This window comes from Sardina pilchardus, chromosome 19 (assembly GCF_963854185.1).
Source record: "Sardina pilchardus chromosome 19, fSarPil1.1, whole genome shotgun sequence".
Classification (NCBI taxonomy): Eukaryota; Metazoa; Chordata; class Actinopteri; order Clupeiformes; family Clupeidae; genus Sardina; species Sardina pilchardus.
In genome coordinates, this window is record NC_085012.1 from 17,128,885 (window position 1) to 17,148,884 (window position 20,000).

The 20,000-nt window shown below is 46.2% G+C and overlaps 1 protein-coding gene across 3 annotated transcripts in view; it reads left to right on the top strand.

The window, feature by feature from the left end:
- drosha (drosha ribonuclease III) overlaps positions 1-20,000 on the top strand; it is an 81,873-nt gene that overhangs the window by 42,741 nt on the left and 19,132 nt on the right. For 2 of the 3 annotated variants that reach the window (XM_062520956.1, XM_062520958.1), the window contains 4 exons: positions 5,199-5,269; positions 12,237-12,290; positions 16,147-16,304; positions 17,782-17,887. In XM_062520956.1, the coding sequence (XP_062376940.1) occupies positions 5,199-5,269; positions 12,237-12,290; positions 16,147-16,304; positions 17,782-17,887 (389 nt within the window). The remainder of the gene's footprint in view (positions 1-5,198; positions 5,270-12,236; positions 12,291-16,146; positions 16,305-17,781; positions 17,888-20,000) is intronic. The other variant, XM_062520957.1, reaches the window with a different exon arrangement.

Sequence of the window (20,000 nt, forward strand, 5' to 3'; positions counted from 1 at the left end):
TAAATAAATAGATAAATAGATAAAGTATTTAATAAATAAATAAATAAATAAACAAATAAAGAAGTAGAAAGGAGAAGCTGCCTAGTGTTTTGAGTTGAGTCATCCTATGGCTCTCCACAGCGTTCCCCCCCCCCCCAGCCTCCCGCTGCGCTGGCTGATTAGGTATTCCAGCGCAAAGCCTCCGACCATTACTGGGAAACAAGACAGGTTTCCTTTTTAACCATCAGTTTTAAAACCTGGTCCCCTTGAGCTTCAAAAAGGGGGAGAATCGATCAAGAGAAACTCGGTGAACAAATTGAAACGGAAGCCTGTGTAGCACCCTATGCACCTCCTAAAGAGATTTATAGAACAACAGGAGCTGCACCAGAGAGTGTTGCAGTTGAGGTTAATGATTTCACAATTACAAACACAACACACATAATATAATGTGATAACATAATGTGTTATATATATATATAAAAAAACTGAGAACACAAAAACACCATGAAATCATAAATATGTGTAGAAGAAAAATAAATAAGTAAAAACATGAAAACAAATGAATGAAAACATAAAACCGCAAATATAGAAAAAAAAACACCAAAAAAATAAAAACAATAAAAAGACAGCAAACTTCACCAAACCGTTAAGATCGAGAGAAATTAAAAGCCTCTCTGTAAATGTTTCCTGCCTGACTTTAAAATGGACCGAGCAGGCAGTCCATCTGATGCATGACAGGTGACTATTCCATCATTTTAACCAATTGCAGTATAAGCTTAACCACCGTTAGACTGAAAATTGGACTAACATAAAACCCATAAAAGCTCCTTGGACCCTAAAGTCCTGGGGCATCTCCAAGACATCATTTGGTTAAAACTGTAGGCTAAAATTTAAAATCAGTCCTGAACTGTATAGGGTCGATGTCGTTTGGCTTAAACAAGTACGAGGTGGTCTACCTTTTCGGTCTTCTTTAAAAGTGAGCTTGTATATTAGCTATACTAAATGTATAGGTCAGGCAATTCACTTTTATCCAAAGTAACTTACAGAGGCTCCCAACTTTCAGGAGTTTAGGGCTGGCCGCTTACAAAGACAAACCTTTGAACCTCCACATTATAATGCATTATGCAGTAGTCCAGTCTGGAAGATATAAAAGCATGGACCTCCTCCCAATCTCCAGGAGTTTTTCAATTTACTTATTATTCTCCTTTTTTTTTGGAAATCCCATTCAGGCAGCTGAGGAAGAGAACCTATTGCATTTTGTTTAAACAAGGTTACAGGGAAAAGTGTGTTGTTCAAGCAGGAAGCTAAGTACTTTAGCAGGGTGCTATACCTATGGCTAACTCTCCCCACCTCTTACACACTCAGCGCTAACTCGGAGACAACAAGACAACAAATCATTAGCCTCCGATCTCCAATCGTCGGCGGGCGTGTGGGCGGCGAGCGCCAGCGCTCGGGGCGATAAACTTCGATTGCTCCCTTTAAGTGCATCGCGCGCTGCAAGCCATTTCCTCCGCGCATCAGCTGGTGGTGGTGGTGGTGGTGGTGTTGATGGTGGTGGTGGTGGTGGTGGTGGTGGTGGTGGCGGAGGATTCTTGGCCGAGGCTTCAGCCAACACGTTCTGATGCTTGGGAGAAGGAAGAAGAGGCCATTATGGGAAAGATAAACTTAGCTACCAGGCATGACTTCCTTCACAGCGGTGTTAACAGCAGCCAGGGTGTTAGCGTAGCCCCCTTATGCCCACAACGGAGGCTGGGAACAGCGCCAAGCCTCGAGCGGCAGGCAATTAGCCGCGAAGCAGAGAGTGAGGGACACTAACAACGCGGAAGGAGCCGTGCCAGGAGCGGCGGATTTCGTAGCCACCGCAACCGCCGCCTGCACCACGGATCCTTTACATACCATAGGCAACAGGCATGGACTGTGTGTGTGTGTGTGTGTGTGTGTGTGTGTGTGTGTGTGTGTGTGTGTGTGTGTGTGTGTGTGTGTGTGTGTGTGTGTGTGTGTGTGTGTGTGTGTGTGTGTGTGTGTGTGTGTGTGTGTGTGTGTGTGTGTGTGTGTGTGTGTGTGTGTGTGTGTGTGTGTGTGTGTGCGTGTGTGTGTGTGTCCCATGCTGGCTGTGGGCATCACACACTTCAACACATTAGTCACACACTCACCCACCGCTCACCTCCCTCTCCCACACCTTTCATGTGTCTCGTCACACACTCCTGTCAGACCTGACAGACACTCCTCACACTCACAACTGACAGCTGAGACCTAGGAAGCATCCTGACCTCAGGAACCCCCTCTGTGTGTGTGTGTGTGTGTGTGTGTGTGTGTGTGTGTGTGTGTGCATGCGTGCCTGTATGCGTCTCTCTGAGATTCTATGTGTTTGTCTGTATGCACCGTTCTATCTACAGTATTAATGAAAGCACGGACTTCAAACAAAGCACATTCAAAGCCCCAAAACCCAAAAAGGGAATGTGTTATCCCTATCCGTATGGATTAGCCCAAGGTGTGTTTGTGTGCGTGAAAGGCTTCTTTTGACTGCTGGAAAGGAAGCACACTTTCAAACTTTTGATTTTTAAGTTAAGTTTAAGTTGATTTAATTTGCTCTGTCTTTGTTCTCCAGTCCAGCGTTTATCTCTAAAAATCTTATGAGATCATTGATTAGCTCACTGTTCTAGTAGACAAGAATTACACGAATCGTGTATAAACCACAGGACAGTGTTTTATGCAGATAATAAAAAAAGTGTATTGATCGTGTGCATGTACTAACCGCAGTGCCCAGTAGCAAGATCAATCCTTTAATCGTGCTTAAGAAGAATGAAGAAATGTGATGCCTTCTTGCCTCTCTATATTAACCTCATAGCTGAGGAAACTTTGCAGAATCAATGTATAAACCTTGATAGATTGATAGGTGGGAAATGAAGTTAGTCAAAACTCAAAGGAATGTAGATGGGCGTAGTCTCAAGGTGTGTGTGTGTGTGTGTGTGTGTGTGTGTGTGTGTGTGTGTGTGTGTGTGTGTGTGTGTGTGTGTGTGTGTGTGTGTGTGTGTGTGTGTGTGTGTGTGACCTTGTTGTGGGTGGAGAGGATTTGGCCGTTTGACTTATGACCGTCAAGGGCCCTCTTCATGTTCAACCCATTAGATTGCAAAACTCTCTTCTTCTCCTCTCTTCCTCCCTTCCCCTCGTTTCCTCTCTTCCCCTCATCTCCTCTCATCCCCTCCTCGCGTCTCCTCTCCTCCCCTCTTCTCCTCGTCTCCTCCTGCTCTCCTGTTCCCCTCATCAGCTCCTCTCTCCTCGTTAATCATCGTCTCTTTTCTCTTTTCACCTCTCTGACTTTCCTCGGTTGCTGACTCTCTCCATCATGTCCACACACACACACACACACCTGTGCCTCACGACGGTTCGTAAACCTGCAGCACATTTGCTCGGGGCCACCAGCTGCATCGGCACAGATGGCAGCAGCAGTGCATGGTGGGTAATAAAGCTCATTGTGAGTGACGCTGAGATTGCCGTGTGGCGTTGAAGCCATCAGTGGGTGTTTGCTCAGTTCACGTGTATGTGTTTTTCATATCATGAATTTACAGTTCCTTCCAGCCTACCCTGTTGTCAGTGTGTGGGTTTGCGTGTGAGTGTTTGCATGTGTGTGTGTGTGTTTCTTTGTTCAGTAAGAAGGTAATATGTGTGTGTGTGTGTGTACTGTATGTCTGTTTGTGTCTGTGTGTTTGTGTGTGTGTGTACTGGTACAGTATGTTTGTCTTTGCGTCTTTGTTTGATAATAAGGTAATGCGTGAGTTTGTGTTCGTCTCTCTTTGTGTTTGTGTGTGTGCGTGTGTGTGTGTGTGTATGTATGTGTCTGTGTGTCTTGGTTCAATAATAAGGTAATGTGTGGGTTTGTGTTGGGTCTGTTCATTTGCTGATGTTGTTGATTATCAGAGTTGTGTCAGAGTTGTATGTTAACTTTTCTTGCTCATATAGCGCTGGTGCTACAGCGGTGGATAGACTTGTAGCATAATCCACAAAGTCTAGAGCATCGGTATGTAGTTACAAACACCTCTTACTGTATGTAGGTGTCATTTTTAATGATTTTGAATAAGGTGCCTCTTGTGATAAGCTGGTAAATCATCTATAGCACAGAGTTATTGTTTTGTAGCATGTGCTTATACAGCTCTGGAAAAAGTGAAGATACGACTATACATTTTTCAGATGACATCCTAGGGTTGCTGAGTGACATTCAAATGAGTTGACGGCCATTTTCACATTTGTAGTGGTCTCCTCATTTTGAATTTGACCTTCAACTCATTTGAATGTCACTCAGCAACCGTAGGATGACACCGGAAGAATGTGCAGTGATCTCTTTTTTTATAGAGCTGTAGGTAGCACTGTACAGCCCGGTGTGGAGTAGTTACTGTTAGGCTGCTGTTGTGCTCGTGTGTTGATGCTGTCGAGGCATGTTTTCATGGAAGAGAGAGGGAGGGAGGGAGGGAGGGAGGGAGGGAGAGAGGGAGAGAGGGAGAGAGGGAGAGAGGGAGAGAGGGAGGGAGGGAGGGAGGGAGAGAGAAAAATAAAGAGAGAACACAAGGCGGTAGAGGGACAGAGAGTGGATTGCTGCATTCTCTCAACAGAGAGGGTAGATTGCAGCCCCTGCAGACATTATTGAGAAAGTGTGTGTGTATGTGTTTTGTGTGTGTGTGTGTGTGTGTGTGTGTGTGGGGGGGGGGGTTATCTATGCTGGGAGGCATGATTTCCATTGTACTTGTGGATGTGCTTAGGTGTGTGTTCAGGGATTTGAGGAAGTGGTATAAATTCAAGACCAGAAAGAAAATCATGCCAGTTTTGAACAAATATGTGGTTTTGCCCTGAGAACTTGAATTATCAGTTTGTTGTTGAACTGTGTGCGTGTGTGTGTGCGTGTGTGTGTGCGTGTGTGTGTGTGTGTGTGTGTGTGTGTGTGTGTGTGTACATCCCAGTCTAATCCTTTGTGTTCTTTCTTCTAACTCAACAGGAGTGTGATAGGAGATTAAATTATGTATTTTTATTTAAATATCACTCTTATCTCCCCCTTCCTCTCTCTGTCTCCCTCTCTCTCACCCTCCCTTGCTCACACACAATTGCTCTCTCTCTCTCTCTCTCTCTCTCTCTCTCTCTCTCTCCAAACACACACACACACACACACACACACACACACACACACAATTACTCTCTCTCTCTCCCTCCTTCTCTCTCTCTTCCTGCAGGGGCGGTTTATTTGGAGGGAGGATTGGAAGAGGCCAGGCTGCTTTTTGGGAGATTGCTTTTCAACGGCGAGGTAATAAAAAAGTCCGCTAATCACACCTGTTTTCACTGTGTGTGTGTGTGTGTGTGTGTGTGTGTGTGTGTGTGTGTGTGTGTGTGTGTGTGTGTGTGTGTGTGTGTGTGTGTGTGTGTGTGTGTGTGTGTGTGTGTGTGTGAGCGAGGGAGTAAGCACGAGTACGCGTGTGGATTAAGTGTCCCTCAGCCCTGGATTTCAACAGCTGCCCTATGGCCACGGAGAGCACACACCCACACACATCTATCTGTTCGGTTAGAGAAAGACTGAGCGCAGTGCTTAAGAGCGTGATGGAGAGAGGGGGGAAGAGAGGGAAGGAGAGAGGGAGGGAGGGAGGGGAAAAGAGAAGAATGGTGAGCAAGCGGGGGTGCTGGAAAGAGCTTCTTCCTCAGAAAATGAGAGATTGTGCAACTGACTCTCTGGTCAGCCCAAATTGCAGAAAGAAATCTGAATTTGGAGATTTGAGGCTCAGTCTTGTGTGTATGTACTGTAGGAGTACTGTGTGTGCTTTTGTGTGCTTGTGTGTGTGTGTGAGAACGTGTGTGTGTGTGAGAACGTGTGTATATGTGAGAGAACGTGTGTGTGTGTGTGTGTGTGTGTGAGTGTGAGAACGTGTGTGTGTGTGTGAGAACGTGTGTGTGTGTGATGGATATTGCTAGGGCAGTGGAGAGAAGACAGATTGGCATTGGGTGCTGCAGCTCAGTGCCCTGATGGAGCTGCGTGCCAATTTGCCACTCACCACACGGGTAATTACCGCTCACCACACCACACCACACCTCTCTCTTTCACAATATCCTCTCTCTCCATCTCTCTCTCCATACCCCTCTTTCTCTCTCCATCTCTCTAAGCATATCCCCCTCTTTCTCCATATCTCTCTCCATATCCCCCTCTCCCTCTCTCTCCCCACCCCTCTCTCTATTCTTCTCTTCCCCTCTCTATTTTCCCTATCTCGCCATATCCCCCTCTCTCTCCCTCTCTCCATATCCCCTTCTCCCTCTCTCCCCACCCCTCTCTCTATTCTTCTCTTCCCCTCTCTATTTTCCCTATCTCTCCATATCCCCCTCTCTCTCCCTCTCTCCTCCCATCCTTCCCTCTATTCTTCTCTCCCTATCATTTTCTCACCTTGTCCCCCTCTCTCTCTCTCTATCTATCCCTCTCTCTATCTTTCTATCTCTCTCTCTTCCTCTCTATCTCCCTCTCTCCCTATCTTTCTGTCCCTCTCACTATCTACCACTTCTCTCTCTCTCTCCTTCTCTCTTTACATGCTCGAGCACGTGCTCATGTGTGTATATGTGTGTGTCTTGGTGTGTGTCTTGGTGTGTGTCTTGGTGTGTGTGTGTGTGTGTGTGTGTTTGTGGGGCTTTGATTGAAGGAATGCCAATCACAATTTCATGCTCTTGCCTTGCGTTCTTTTGTGTACAGGGTGACCTCTGTTCCCTGAGCATTCCAGCCCCAGCCGCTCATCAGTGACCACATGTGCCAACACACACACACACACACACACACACACACACACACACACACACACACACACTCGCTAACGTTGATTAGTCTGTTACAATGACTACCTGAGGAAGACCTTTCACAGTGCACACACGCTTGACACATGGACATGCAAGTAATGAGCATTATCAAGCCCACAATTTCACAAGTACACCTAGGCTCTGTCTGAAGGACGGGAATGTGTGTGTACAGACACACACACACACACACACACACACACACACACACACACACACACACACACACACACTGTTGCACACAAACTGCCATGCTCATTCATACTGGTGTTAAATTAGGGAAGTGAACAAGTGTGGGAGTACTCTGGTAAATGTCACATTGATATATAATGTGTTTTACACAGAAAGCAAATAGCGACTGCACACTAATTGAGTTTTTTGTCACTGTGTGTGTGTGTGTGTGTGTGTGTGTGTGTGTGTGTGTGTGTGTGTGCATGAGAGGGTGAAGGACAAAAAGAGAGATTATGTTTGCATTCATAGACTAGGGTTAAAACGGGCTGCACAGGCTGTGTTAGAGGTGTGTTAGGGCATACATTACTTGCCTGCTTGTGAGACTCTTACATGTATTACAGCAGCAGGTTTGCTGTTCAGTGCTGTGCAGTGTAGTGCTCGCTCCCATATCTATTAACATTCTCATGCTCAGCACTAATGACCAATCACAGCAGAGGGAAATTTACCATACTCAACAGTCCCGCCCCTCCTCTGAGAGAACTTAGTTTCTGGAAGTAAGTTTCTCATTCATTTCTCCAATTGACGTCTTCAAAAATCTGCATATAGTTTTAGACCATGCCTAAGGCTAACCAGCTATGACGTGACTCATACTCATACAACATATAATTTTGAGGAAAAAAGCTACCAGAAAACCAAAAAAAAGGTAAAGGTGTTCTGAGTGAAAGACCTTCTATCCAATGAGCCTTTTCAAGCGTACACACACAAGCGTAACAATAGTTTAACATTGTTCCACTTCAATCAGATTACAAGAAGATTATTAACTTCCTACTGTTTCCATTGAGTGAATTTAACTTTGAAGATGAGAAAACTGTGTTTTATCAGACGACCACACATCGGTCCTGACAGCCTTGGTATCCATTTTCATTCCCTGCGAGTAACAAGACGACAAGCATGTGAAAAGTGGTATATACATTTCCATCGCAATGACTATCTCGATTTTGGGTAGTGTAGTACTTTTCTGTTAAATCGCAATATATTTTCTCAAAACAAGGTTAATGTCCCATTAACTTTTGGCGTCTATATGAGCATGTACAATCACATAGTCATGTCGTAGCTGGTTTTAAGTCTACCATGGCCTGTCAAGATTGTATGGCTTACACTCCTGTTGTCAATGGAGAAATTGTATTGGCCTGAATCGGCTGTGGGCGGGACTGTTGAGCTCAGGGTTTGGAGGCTCTACCCGGTACACAGAGAGTCTACCGAGATACCGAGATACCGAGACACCCAGCCATTTGCATTCCACTACTTTTGGCAGTGCCACCACAGGGAATAGTAGTCTGAGGGTTTACTTTTGTGTTTTCATTGGCTTCATGTGTACTGGAATTTCATTTAGCAGGTTTTACAAATAGTGTGTTTGTGTCTGTGTGACAGGATCTGTATCTTAAATACAGAGTGAGAGAGAGATATGTGCGTAGTCTCACTTTGTTGACGCAAAAGAGAATGACTGTTTGTGAGTATGTATTCTGTGCACTGCAAACAAGTGTGTGTGTGTGTGTGTGTGTATGTGTGTGTGTGTGTGTGTGTGTGTGCGTGTGTGTGTGCCCCTCGTTAGAGGAGAAGTGTAAAGAAGTGTGAATAATGCAGTGCTGGTGCGAGTGAAGGAGAGACATGACACGCCTCTTGTGTTTGTGTGTGTGTGTGTGTGTGTGTGTGTGTGTGCGTGTGTGTGTGTGTGTGTGTGATGGCAGCTGGAGTGTCACCTCTCTCACTCCCTCCTCCTGTGTCGTGTTGCTTTGTTGGTCTGTCTCTGCTGCCCCAAATCGCTAGTTCAGAACCCCTCGGCATGGGATGGAATAAGCGTTCCCTGCCCTGCATTTCCCCTCTTCTGAGGTGAAGCCAAAGAGCAGGAAATGTGTCATTTCCACACCGCCATGCGACTGTGTCCTGTCGGCTCCAGCCTCGGGTTCCCTTGGATTTCCCCATCACGACCAGCGTCCGCCTTCCTAATTGCATCCCGGCCACCTCCTAAGGGCACTTGTAGACGAGGGCGTGTAATGAGCTTGTTGTGCTTACGGTGGCTGGCGGATTACAGTGTGGTTCAAGGCATGGCATTTGGAGAGGCCTGTAGGGACAGTCCGAAGCCTGTTGAAGGGTCGGCTTATTTTAGCTTATTAGCCTCAGAGAGGGGAGTGACTGCCCAGCCATTAAGCTGGACAGTCTATGCACGCTCTAGTTATGTTGCGTCCATGCTTAGAATGTCCTTCCGTGCAATAGTACATTTCGGCTGTTTTGCCAGTGCCCATAGCGTACGACTTTCGAAAGATTCAATGATTCAATGCTCTTTCTTTCTTTCTCTTTCTCCCTTTCTTTTTCATCTCTCTCTCTCTCACACTCTCTCTCTCACACACACACACACACACACACACACACACTCACTCGGTTTGGATTATTACACGGATGACTCACTGTTGCTATAAAGAGCGATCTTGTGTGTGACGGAGTGCCTTCAGCTCTTTTGGAAAGACAAGTGTTGAGCCGAACGGGAGAAATCAGATTATGCGAGAGCCTAAACAACGTTAACGCTGTCTGATGGCAGTCATGAGTCTGCTGACATTATGGAAGCAAAGTGGCCGACAGAAACCATCGAGGAATAGGAATGACACTTCTATTGCCAGTGCAATTTACAAATAGATAAGTGATTTAAATAATGATTTATTATTAGATAGATAGACAGATAGATAGATAGATAGATAGATAGATAGATAGATACTTTATTGATCCCCAAGGGGAAATTCAATTGTTATTGTTATTATGTAGATTAGACTACAAGCAACATAAGTGAAGCAGACAGCATTTTTAGTTTGTCTTGATGGAGAGAGAGCAAGATCAGATATTGCGGTTTAAATGAATCAGTGTTTCTAAGTTATTGATCGTGTGTGTGTGTCTGTGTGTGTGTCTGTGTGTCTGTGTGTGTGTCCGTCTGTGTGTGTGGGTAGGTGTGTGTCTGTGTGTGTGTGGACATTACCGAGTGCCACTAATTGTGATCATTTTATGGTCAGTCCATGCTGGTCTTCCTCCAGCTGGAGTGCCTAGTGTGTTTGTCGGAGCGGGCGCGGGTCTCTTTGATCTGTGCTCAATGGGCTGCCAGAGAGTGGACAGCTCTTCTCTCTGATGCAGCACCATCTCCATGGACGCGGCCAGCGGTGGTCACTTCCCCCGCGTTTATAGCTTAGGAAAGTTTACCTTTTGTGAGTGTTTGTGCGTGGGTGTGTTGAAGAGAGTCTGTAATGTGTGTAGTGTGTGTGGGTGTGTGTGGGTGTGTGGGAGGGAGTCGGTGATGTGTGTGTGTTTGTTTGTAGTGGTGGCTCTCTTTCTCCCAGCTCTTAGTCTGTCCACCCTGTCTGTGTGTTGCCTTTGGCTGTGTCATGGTGTGAATTGAAGAGCGTGTGACAAAAGAGCCCATCAGTTCGACTAGCCAAACGAACAAACAAACTGACATGAAAAAGCAAAACAAGAAGAAAAACATTTTCCCCATTTCTATTTCCCTCTTCATTTGTTTCTCCCTGTTCCCCCTCTCCTCGGTGTGTGTGTTTGTGTGTGTGTACACACACTGTGCAGGGTGATTATCTATCCAGGATGCTTGTGCGTGTGATGGCCTGTGTTTATTTTCATAATGTGGGATTTGATTTTTGTGATGTTGGCAATCATGATTGGAAGCCTGTAATTATGATGTGCCAGTGTTTTGCTTTGCTGACACACACACACACACACACACACACACACACACAGACACAGTCCTTACTCTGACACACACACACAGACTCATGCACACACACACACACACACACACACACACACACACCTGTGATGCCACTTCAAAACTGTTTCCCTCCACACACAGTTTCAAGTGCCACTGGAACAGGCTGAAGCCAGATTTTCCCGGAACACACTCTTCTATTCACATCCATATTCAAAGTTCTGTCTGTTTTGTCTCTACGGTGACTACCCAGAATGCCTTGCTCTCCTCCTCACCCCACGAGTGACCAACCTCTACAGTGCTGACCATTAAGGACCTCACGCACTGTTAATCTGCAGTATCATATAGAAGAAAGCTTGGGGCACACAGACCGGTCAGCTGACAGAGGAGGCTCAATAGAGGGTCCCTCTACAGAGCATAGGGAGCCACTTCCTGCCAACTCAGTTTAACCCCCGACCCTGACTCTGACCCTTTCAATGGTCTCCTCTCCGCTCAGACACCTTGGGTTGGGTGCCTCTCATTTGGTGTTTTATACACCCTCCCTTCCTTCCTCGATCCTCGTCCTCACTGATCTAGATAAAGAATGATGGGGCGGCAACAATGGGATAGTCTATCCAGTGTTAATTATAGATCAGTGGGAACGCCCCTCGAGGATCGGGCATTGAGGATCGAGGAGAGATGTTGAGAGGCACACATAGTGCTGCACAGTTCCTGCTCCAAATGGCTTTGTGGTCATGTGTGTCTGTCCGGCTCCCTGAAGTAGGTCCTGCTGGTTTGGGTTCTTATGCACCCACTGAGAGCTGGGGTCCAGACACGAGGGCACCTGTGTGTGTGAGGATGTATGTGAGAGGATTTGTGTGTTTGAGAGAGAGAGACAGGATGTGTGTGTGTGTGTGTGTGTGTGTGTGTGTGTGTGTGTGTGTGTGTGTGTGTGTGTGTGTGTGTGTGTGTGTGTGTGTGTGTGTGTGTGTGTGTGTGTGTGTGTGTGTGTGTGTGTGTGTGTGTGTGTGTGTGTGTGTGTGTGTGTGTGTGTGTGTGTGTGTGCGTGCGCGTGATTTCTCTGTGTGTGTATGTGTGTGTGTGTGTGTGTGTGTGTGTGTGTGCCGTAGTAGGATTGGGATGATTGGGATGCCTGCAGTGCCGCCTCTCTGATTGGAGTGGTTTGAGCACAAAGAGGAAAGTTCACATTTGCATTTACAGATTCATCCAGTTAGCTGCCACTTTTATCCACAGAGTCACCAATGAGAACAAACAGTCCAACGACATTACAAAGACTAACAGTCAAGCTACATTGCAAAGACTAACAGTCAAGCTACATTGCAAAGACTAACATTCAAGCCACATTACAAAGAAAGTTTGCTGAAATGTTCAGCTGCAGCCAATCGTGCGTGCTAACTTGTGCTTTCTTTCTCTTTTGTGTGTGTGTGTGTGTGTGTGTGTGTGTGTGTGTGTGTGTGTCTGTGTGTGTCTGTGTGTGTCTGTGTGTGTCTGTGTGTGTCTGTGTGTGTCTGTGTCTGAGGTTTTACAGGACCTGCGGGAAGTTTGGCTCCACTATCCACCACATCCACTGCAGGTGGGCAAATGTCTCTTTTTCTCTTTCTCCCTCCCACTCTTTCTTTCTTTCTCTCTTTCTCTCACATTCTTTCTCTTCCTCTCTCTCACACTCTCTCTCTCTCTCTCGCTTCCTTTATTTTCCTCCTCTCACTCAAATATCCTGTAGCTTCTTTATTTTGCATCAATTGATTTATCCTAGACAGCACCAACATAATCATGTTTCTACACACTCTCTCTCTCTCTCACACACACACACACACACACACACACACACACACACACACACACACACACACACACACACTGAGGGATTTTGCAAGATTCTCTCATCATGTTTGTGGTGTGTTTGGATAGCTCCACAGAGCCTCAGGCCGCAACATAAGAGACTCAGAGAGATGGAGAGATATAGAGAGGAATTGAAAGAGAGGGAGGACAATGGGTTTAGGGTTTGCAGAAAGTCTGTTTATGTTTGGGTGGGAGTTTGTATGGGGTGTCGAGTTTATTTGTTAATGTTGTGGTCTCATAAGGAAAAAAAATACTGAGATCAGAGATGCACAAAGGATGAAAGAGCCAGTGTCTGTGTGTGTGTGTGTGTGTGTGTGTGTGTGTGTGTTTGGGCCTCTGTGTTTGTGTGCATGTGCATGTTAAGTTTTGTTTAATACTAGTCAAAGAAAGAGATCCTTTCGGCTTAATCTTTACTCCCTCTTTGACGGCAGAACTGATCCCTCACTGTTTGCGTGTGTATTAGCGTCGCTTCTCTAATACTGTGTGTGTGTGTGTGCGGGCGGGCGTGTGTGTGTGTGTGTGTGTGTGTGCGTGTATTAATGTCTGTCAGCATCAAGTATTCAGTTCTGGGCGGAGTGCCAGCTCACTGGCTAAATTTATGTGAGCTTCAAGACAGAAGGGGCATGGAGTGAAAGAAAACCAGAGAGAGAGAGAAAGAGAGAGAGAGAGAGAGAGAAAGAAAGAAAAGAACGAGAGATGAAGAAACCATGTTAAAGAAAGTAGTACACGTTTCGGTTCAGCCCTGCCCTGTCTGTGGTTTGTTGTGCGTAGCTACGGTTGACCAAATCCACATTTTCCGGGGAGGGGAAGGCCACTTGTTCCCCACCCCAGCTGACCAGCACCCTTGGCTGGGTTGGGAATGCGCCGAGCTGGGCCCCTCTGGGGCCGACGTCTCTCGTCCACCCGCCGCCAGACAGACAGACCACCTGTGAGTGACCTCGTGCATCCCGAGGAGAAGGCGGATGGGAACGCCGGTCTGCTTTATCTCAGGCTATTATAAACAGCAACTGTGACCACCAACCAAGGGCCAAGGACAGCAGCGAAGCTTTGCTTCTGAGAAAGTGTGTGTGTGTGTGTGTGCGCGCGCGCGTGTGTGTGCGTGTGTGTGTATGGGCAGAGAGGGAAGCGAAGCCACACACACACACACACACACACACACACACACACACACACACACACACACCGGAGCCCACCTGGGAGCACTTTCAGGCACTCTGGCCGAGAGCCTTTGGATGGGGGGTGGTCCATTCCACACCGGGAGTTGGATGAGGAGAATAGTGTGTGTGTGTGAGGAGAGAGGAGGAGAAGAGAGGGCAGAGGGGAGTGTGGTCGTCTCTCAGTGGTCAGGGAGGCAGAGGCCCTGGTGGTGGTTGTGTTGCATCAGCTGGATTTGCACATCAAGTGGAGCCGGTTCCACCGGGCCTTTGGTACACAGTCTCTCCCACGCGCACACACACACACACACACACATCAAGGGTCTCTCTCACACCCACTACGTAGAGACACCTAAACACGCACATACTGTACATTCACTCTCTCTTTCTGTCTTTCGTTCCCCCTCTCCCTCTTTCCCTTCTGTGCACATACACTTTCTCGTTCACTTTCTCTTACACACACACACGCGCGCACACACACACACACACACACACACACACACACACACACACACACACGCCCTGCCTCTTTATCCCCCTGTGTCTCGGTCCAGCAGTGTCCATGTGGTGGTAGGCAGTAATAAGCCCAGCTCCAGCTCCCAAGAGACGGAAGTACACAGAGAATACATCAGTGTCAAAGACACCCGCGTGTTACAGACAGAGAGAGAGGGGGAGAGAGGGGGAGAGGGAGAGAGAGGGGGAGAGAGGGATGGAGGGCGGAGGAGAGAGAGAGAGAGAGAGGTGTTTTAATGCCTGATCTAAACACAGCACATGTAAGAGCCGTTGCTCCTCCTGTTGCAGAATGGCTAGTTGTGTCACTGTTCACTGCATCACTGCGTTTACAGAGCACTCTCTCTCTCTCTCTCTCTCTCTCTCTCTCTCTCTCTCTCTCTCTCTCTCCCTCTCTCTCTCTCTCCCTCTCTTCTCTTCACTGTTCTTTCTCTACTTGCCAGAAATGTTTGTGTTTCCCTCCCCATCCTATAGTGCTCCTGCTGAATTCATATGGTGTGATGTCATTTCCTCTCGCAGTGTTGATCGCCTCCACCGCGTGCAGTTCCATTACTTCCATTTCAGTGCCATTATATCAGGATTGGACGGTGTTTGGTGGTCACTATTAACGTTTCTAGCAAATATCTGCACCAGTTGCGTCACCCACACGTGTGTGTGCAGTGTTTCCGTGTTCCGTGTTCAGTGTGTGTGTGTGTGTGTGTCTGTGTGTGTGAAGTCTAGGAGTTCTCACCTGATTAGAGCATCTCCACCTCTAGCTTTTTTTGTGAATGTGTGTTTGTGTGTGTGTGTGTGTTTGTATGTGTGTGTGTGTGTGTGTGTGTGTGTGTGTTGTGGGGGGACTCAGCAGAGGAGTTATTAGAACTGACTGCACGCTAGCGGCCCCCGCTAACACGCCAGCCGCCACATTCGGCATCGCGCCGTCACCAGGAGACGTCGTTAGCGGTGACGAAGTCGCGCCTGGCATTTCCAGTGGCCGTCGCTAATTAACGGCAGCGGGACGCGTGTCAGGCGGACGGGCGGGCGGGCGGGCGGGCGGGCGGGTGGACGGGCGAGCGAGGGGGCCAGGTCACGCAGGCTTCTCCTAGGCGCCGGGGACGGACGCCTGACATTAGAGCGCGCGGTGATGCCGCCCAATTATAAACGTTTTGCCGACTCTGAGAGGACAACAGCAGCGCGTCGACAGCAGCTCCGCGCCGTTCACACTGAAGCAGCGACTGGCCTCGGGCTCGTCAAACAGCCGTCATGACTCTCACCTCCTCACTAGGAAGCACCAGCACACACACACACACACACACACACACACACACACACACACACACACACACACACACTCTCTCTCTCTCTCTCTCTCTCTCTCTCACACACATGGACACAGGAGGATACAAATAAATTCAGTGGAATCAGTTTCATTGACGATGTATATCTGATTCTGCTCACTCCCTCCCACGCCCCAGTTGCTCAATTTGGTGTGTGTGTGTCTGTGTGTGTTTTGACACCTGTGTGTGTACCTGTGTTTATACCTAGTTGCTCAGTTTACAGTTCACAGCACAGTGTGTCTGAGCGCAGTGCCTGCAGTTGTATTTTTTTATCCTGCACTTTGTAATCGACGACTTCCTCACCGACGACTTCCTCTGCTAAAAGTGAACATGGTGAGATCTGGATGTGTTCATTTAATGTCTGCCCTCCCTTGAGTGAAAACTCCGGCGTGATCTGATCTTTGAGCTATGGATATGGCCGAGTAATGAGATGCTGAACAATGGTTGAGGGTCGGAATAAAAGTGATCAATAATTGTAACTAGATCAATCACTAATTGGAGTATTCTTGCCAGGCATCCTGGGCAGTAATACACACATATGACCGATTATAAAAGTGTATGTTTGATTCCTATAAATAAATATTATTGTTTTGGCGTGTGTGTGTCTTAGGTGCAGGAGCCATTGACGGACCGGCAGCTGATCGAGTCGTCTCCGGTGCTGAAGAAGCTGACTGACTTTGAGGACTCCATCGGCGTGCTCTTCACACACGTGCGGCTCCTCGCTCGCGCCTTCACACTCCGCACGGTTGGCTTCAACCACCTCACCCTGTGAGTGTATGTGTGTGTGTGTGTGTGTGTGTGTGTGTGAATGTCTCACGCAGTTAGGGTCTACTGCGTGTTTGCAAAAGAAAGTAAAAGTCTGGAAAGTGAAGTAAAGCATCTGAACATTGCCTTGATTTATTGGGTGCAGAAGTGGGCCGATTTCCATCAATAATAAAAATTTCATTTTGATTTTCAAAAACAGTTTGAACATTTCGGATGCCTATTTAATCAAGTGCCCCGATTTCTCTTTGAAAATCCTTATTTAACATCTCAAGCTAGAGCTGAGTTCATGCCTCTCTCTCACTGACTCACACTCTCTTTCTTTCTTTCTATCTCTCACTCTCTCGCTTTCCCGCTCTCTCTCTCTCTCTCTCTCTCTATCTCTCTCTCTCTCTCTCACACACACTCTCCCTCACTCACTCTCTCTCCCTCTCTCTCTCTTTTTATTTTTCTTCTTCTCTTTCTCTCGTTCATTCTATCAGTCCTTCCTCTTGGGTCATTAAGCTCTTGAGCTTCTGCAGTAGTGAAATAGTGAAGTACAGTAGATAAGCAAGAAGTCGTGGGTTAGATACAGGTCTGCACGACCCCATTCACTCTTAAAATGATTTACGTATCGGTGTGTGACTCACAGGTAGACGTACTTACCATTTTGCGCCCACTTGAGGCGCATTTTCTATGCAACATATGCTTAAAAACATGGGGTGGTATGAGAAGTTTTGAAGAAATCCAAGGCACGTCTTCATTAAAAAGCTTTTAATTAAATTAGAGCTAGTTCATAATTGAACAGTTTGCCTACATGTTTTGGCCTGCAGTGGCCTTCATCAGGGCTTTAGGGGGGTGGTACTGTAGGTACAAACAGGCCACACATGGGTGTCATGCATATGAAGAATTCATATGCAAAGGCCTTCAAAAGCTGCTCGTCAGAAATGAGATAACGATGGTGAGTGAATGCTCTCTACACTATGTACACTATGTGTTAAATATTTAATTAACACATAGTAGTTAATTAGATAATTTTGCTTCAAATCCCGCTTAATACCACTCTCCTCATGGTCTCAAATATTGATTTGTAGGCAAAACCTGATAGGAGCCTGATACAAAATGCTCATTTAAAAGAAAAGTGGTCAGATGGATTTAGAGGGTTTTGGATCTGAACCCTTCATATGCATTCATAGGAGGGTCAGGGGAAAGTGGGATATTTGTGTAAAAAGAAGCGTAAAATGCACCCAATTAGGTATTCCCTTTGTGTACAGTGAAATTGTTACGCCTTGTAAAAGCAGGTGTTAATCTTAAACTCTCCCGCTTGCCATCTTATCATTTATTGTTTTACGTCAGCATTGTATTATTTCAGGGTTGCTAAACGTTAGGGTTAGTTATTGAAGTATGCCATTCAGTCCTTTGTATGAAATCTATTTTATACATTTGTCTATTAATATCTCTTCCTCCCTCCCCCTCTCTCTCCCCCTCTCTCTCCTGTCTCCAGAGGCCATAACCAGAGGATGGAGTTCCTGGGCGACTCCATTATGCAGCTGGTCGCCACTGAATATCTCTTCATCCACTTTCCCGACCATCACGAAGGACACCTCACGGTGAGAGAGATAGATAACAGAACCAGACAAAGAGAACCTCTTAAATTCGATCATAAGCGCAAATAACATTGATGATACAAATTCAATACATCTAAAATAAATTGTACAATAATAACAAAACTGCCTGTATTTCCCAGTGGCTTGAAGCAAATTATCTAGTGAAATAAAAGCATCCTCAAAGTCGATGCTTCAACAAAACACAGATTGGGTGACCACAATTTACAAATAGAAACTGGATGCCATAACAGATCCTTGAAGGAGACACACCAGCGAATTTGCTCCCACTGTGACCTCATGGAGGCTGAGAATGTAATACACTTTTTTTTAGGTGCCCTAAGTATATTTCAGTGAGGAACATTTACCCAAAATGTCAAGGACAGAACCCACGATTTTTAGTTACTCTCGATGACAATTCTGAAATGAAAATCCTCTTGAAGAGGTGAAGAGGAACAAACCTTGGAGCTTACAGCCCAGTTTGTGTCTAAGTGGTACAAACTGAAAGAGGATACATGATAGACCAAGTGCAGATACCTTAATCCTACAGTAGTCTCAACTGATTGAGCTACTTTTCCTCCTCTTACTTCTATTTTCATTCTTTTTTATTTTATTTTATTTTATTTTATTTTATTTAATCATATTTATTATTTAATCATAATTGTTTTTGTTTGTTTTATATATTTGTCTTTCTCATACTTGATACATGCATGCTAAATGTTTGTACATGCTTTGACTACAGAGGTACTCTTGTCATGTCAATGAAGATTGTTTAAAATGGAAAAAAGAAAATGTCATGAGAGAGAGACAGAGAGATGTAGGGGGGCGTTCAGGACAAGCTGAACGAGTAGATGAGGGGTAGCTAGAAAGAAGAGGGGAGGTTGTGAAAGAGGCTGAGGAAGGGACGACGGGGTTGTTGACATGGAGAGAAGAAGAGTGGAGTTTGATCGATCAGCAAAGTAGCCATCATTGAGCAAAAGTACCGATGATGCACTCTCATAGCACTGATATGTCTGTTCAATGACTGCCCATTATGAAAGCAGTAATGGACAACACTGGGTTTGAGTAGCAGACCATTGAAGGATTCAAAGGATTCAAGAAAGCGTTCAGCACATCATTTCAGATCAATTTGATTGGGTTAGACTAGGCTCATTACCATAAGCCACACTTGTGGTTGTATGGAAGGCGAGCACATGGAAAGCGGCGAGAGAAGCATTGCATACTCTGCGGAGCCTTACAAGGGAGCCACACCAGGCGCGGAACTGAAGCGCTCCGTTCGCGGCGCGTCAAATCCATTTTAGAAGACTGGTCTATTTTTTTCAAATGTACGCGCCACTGTCACGTCTGGTGTAGCCCCTTCCGCTGGTTATCGTGATTATTAACGGCTGCAGCATACGCTTCGCGAACGGGACACTTCAGTTACGAGCCTGGTGTAGCTTCCATGTTAGTTTTGTAAAATCACATGTTCCAAATCCCACATGCAGTGTACCATAGCAGTGTACCATAACAGTACTAAGACGTATCGAGGGCTGAGAACCAAAGGGGCGTAAGTGACATTTCACCAACTTTACAGGAGAGCCAAAACAAATCTAACTGCTTCTATATGTTCACAGTTAAAGACCTTTTTGTTCAATAAACTATATATTTTTATACATATTTTACTTCTATAATTTTGTCAGCTAAGAGAGCTTTCAGGTGATATGGGGGCAGCCGTGGTGTACTGGTTAGCGCATCGGGCTTGTAACCGGAGGGTTGCCGGTTCGATCCCCGACCAGTCCACCACGGCTGAAGTGCCCTTGAGCAAGGCACCTAACCCCTCACTGCTCCCCGAGCGCCGCTGGTTGGGCAGGCAGCTCACTGCTCTGGGTTGTGTGATTCACCTCACTGTGTGTTCACTGTGTGCTGTGTGTTCACTAATTCTGTTAAATTGGGTTAAATGCAGAGAACTGAATTTCCCTCACGGGATCAAAAAAGTATCTATTCTATTCTATTCTATTCTATATATATAACTCAATTTTGACCAACATGTCACTTACGCCCCTTTGGTTCTCAGCCCTCGATATGCAGATATATGTGACATGTTACACGTCCAGTACACACAAAATAGCATGTATACATA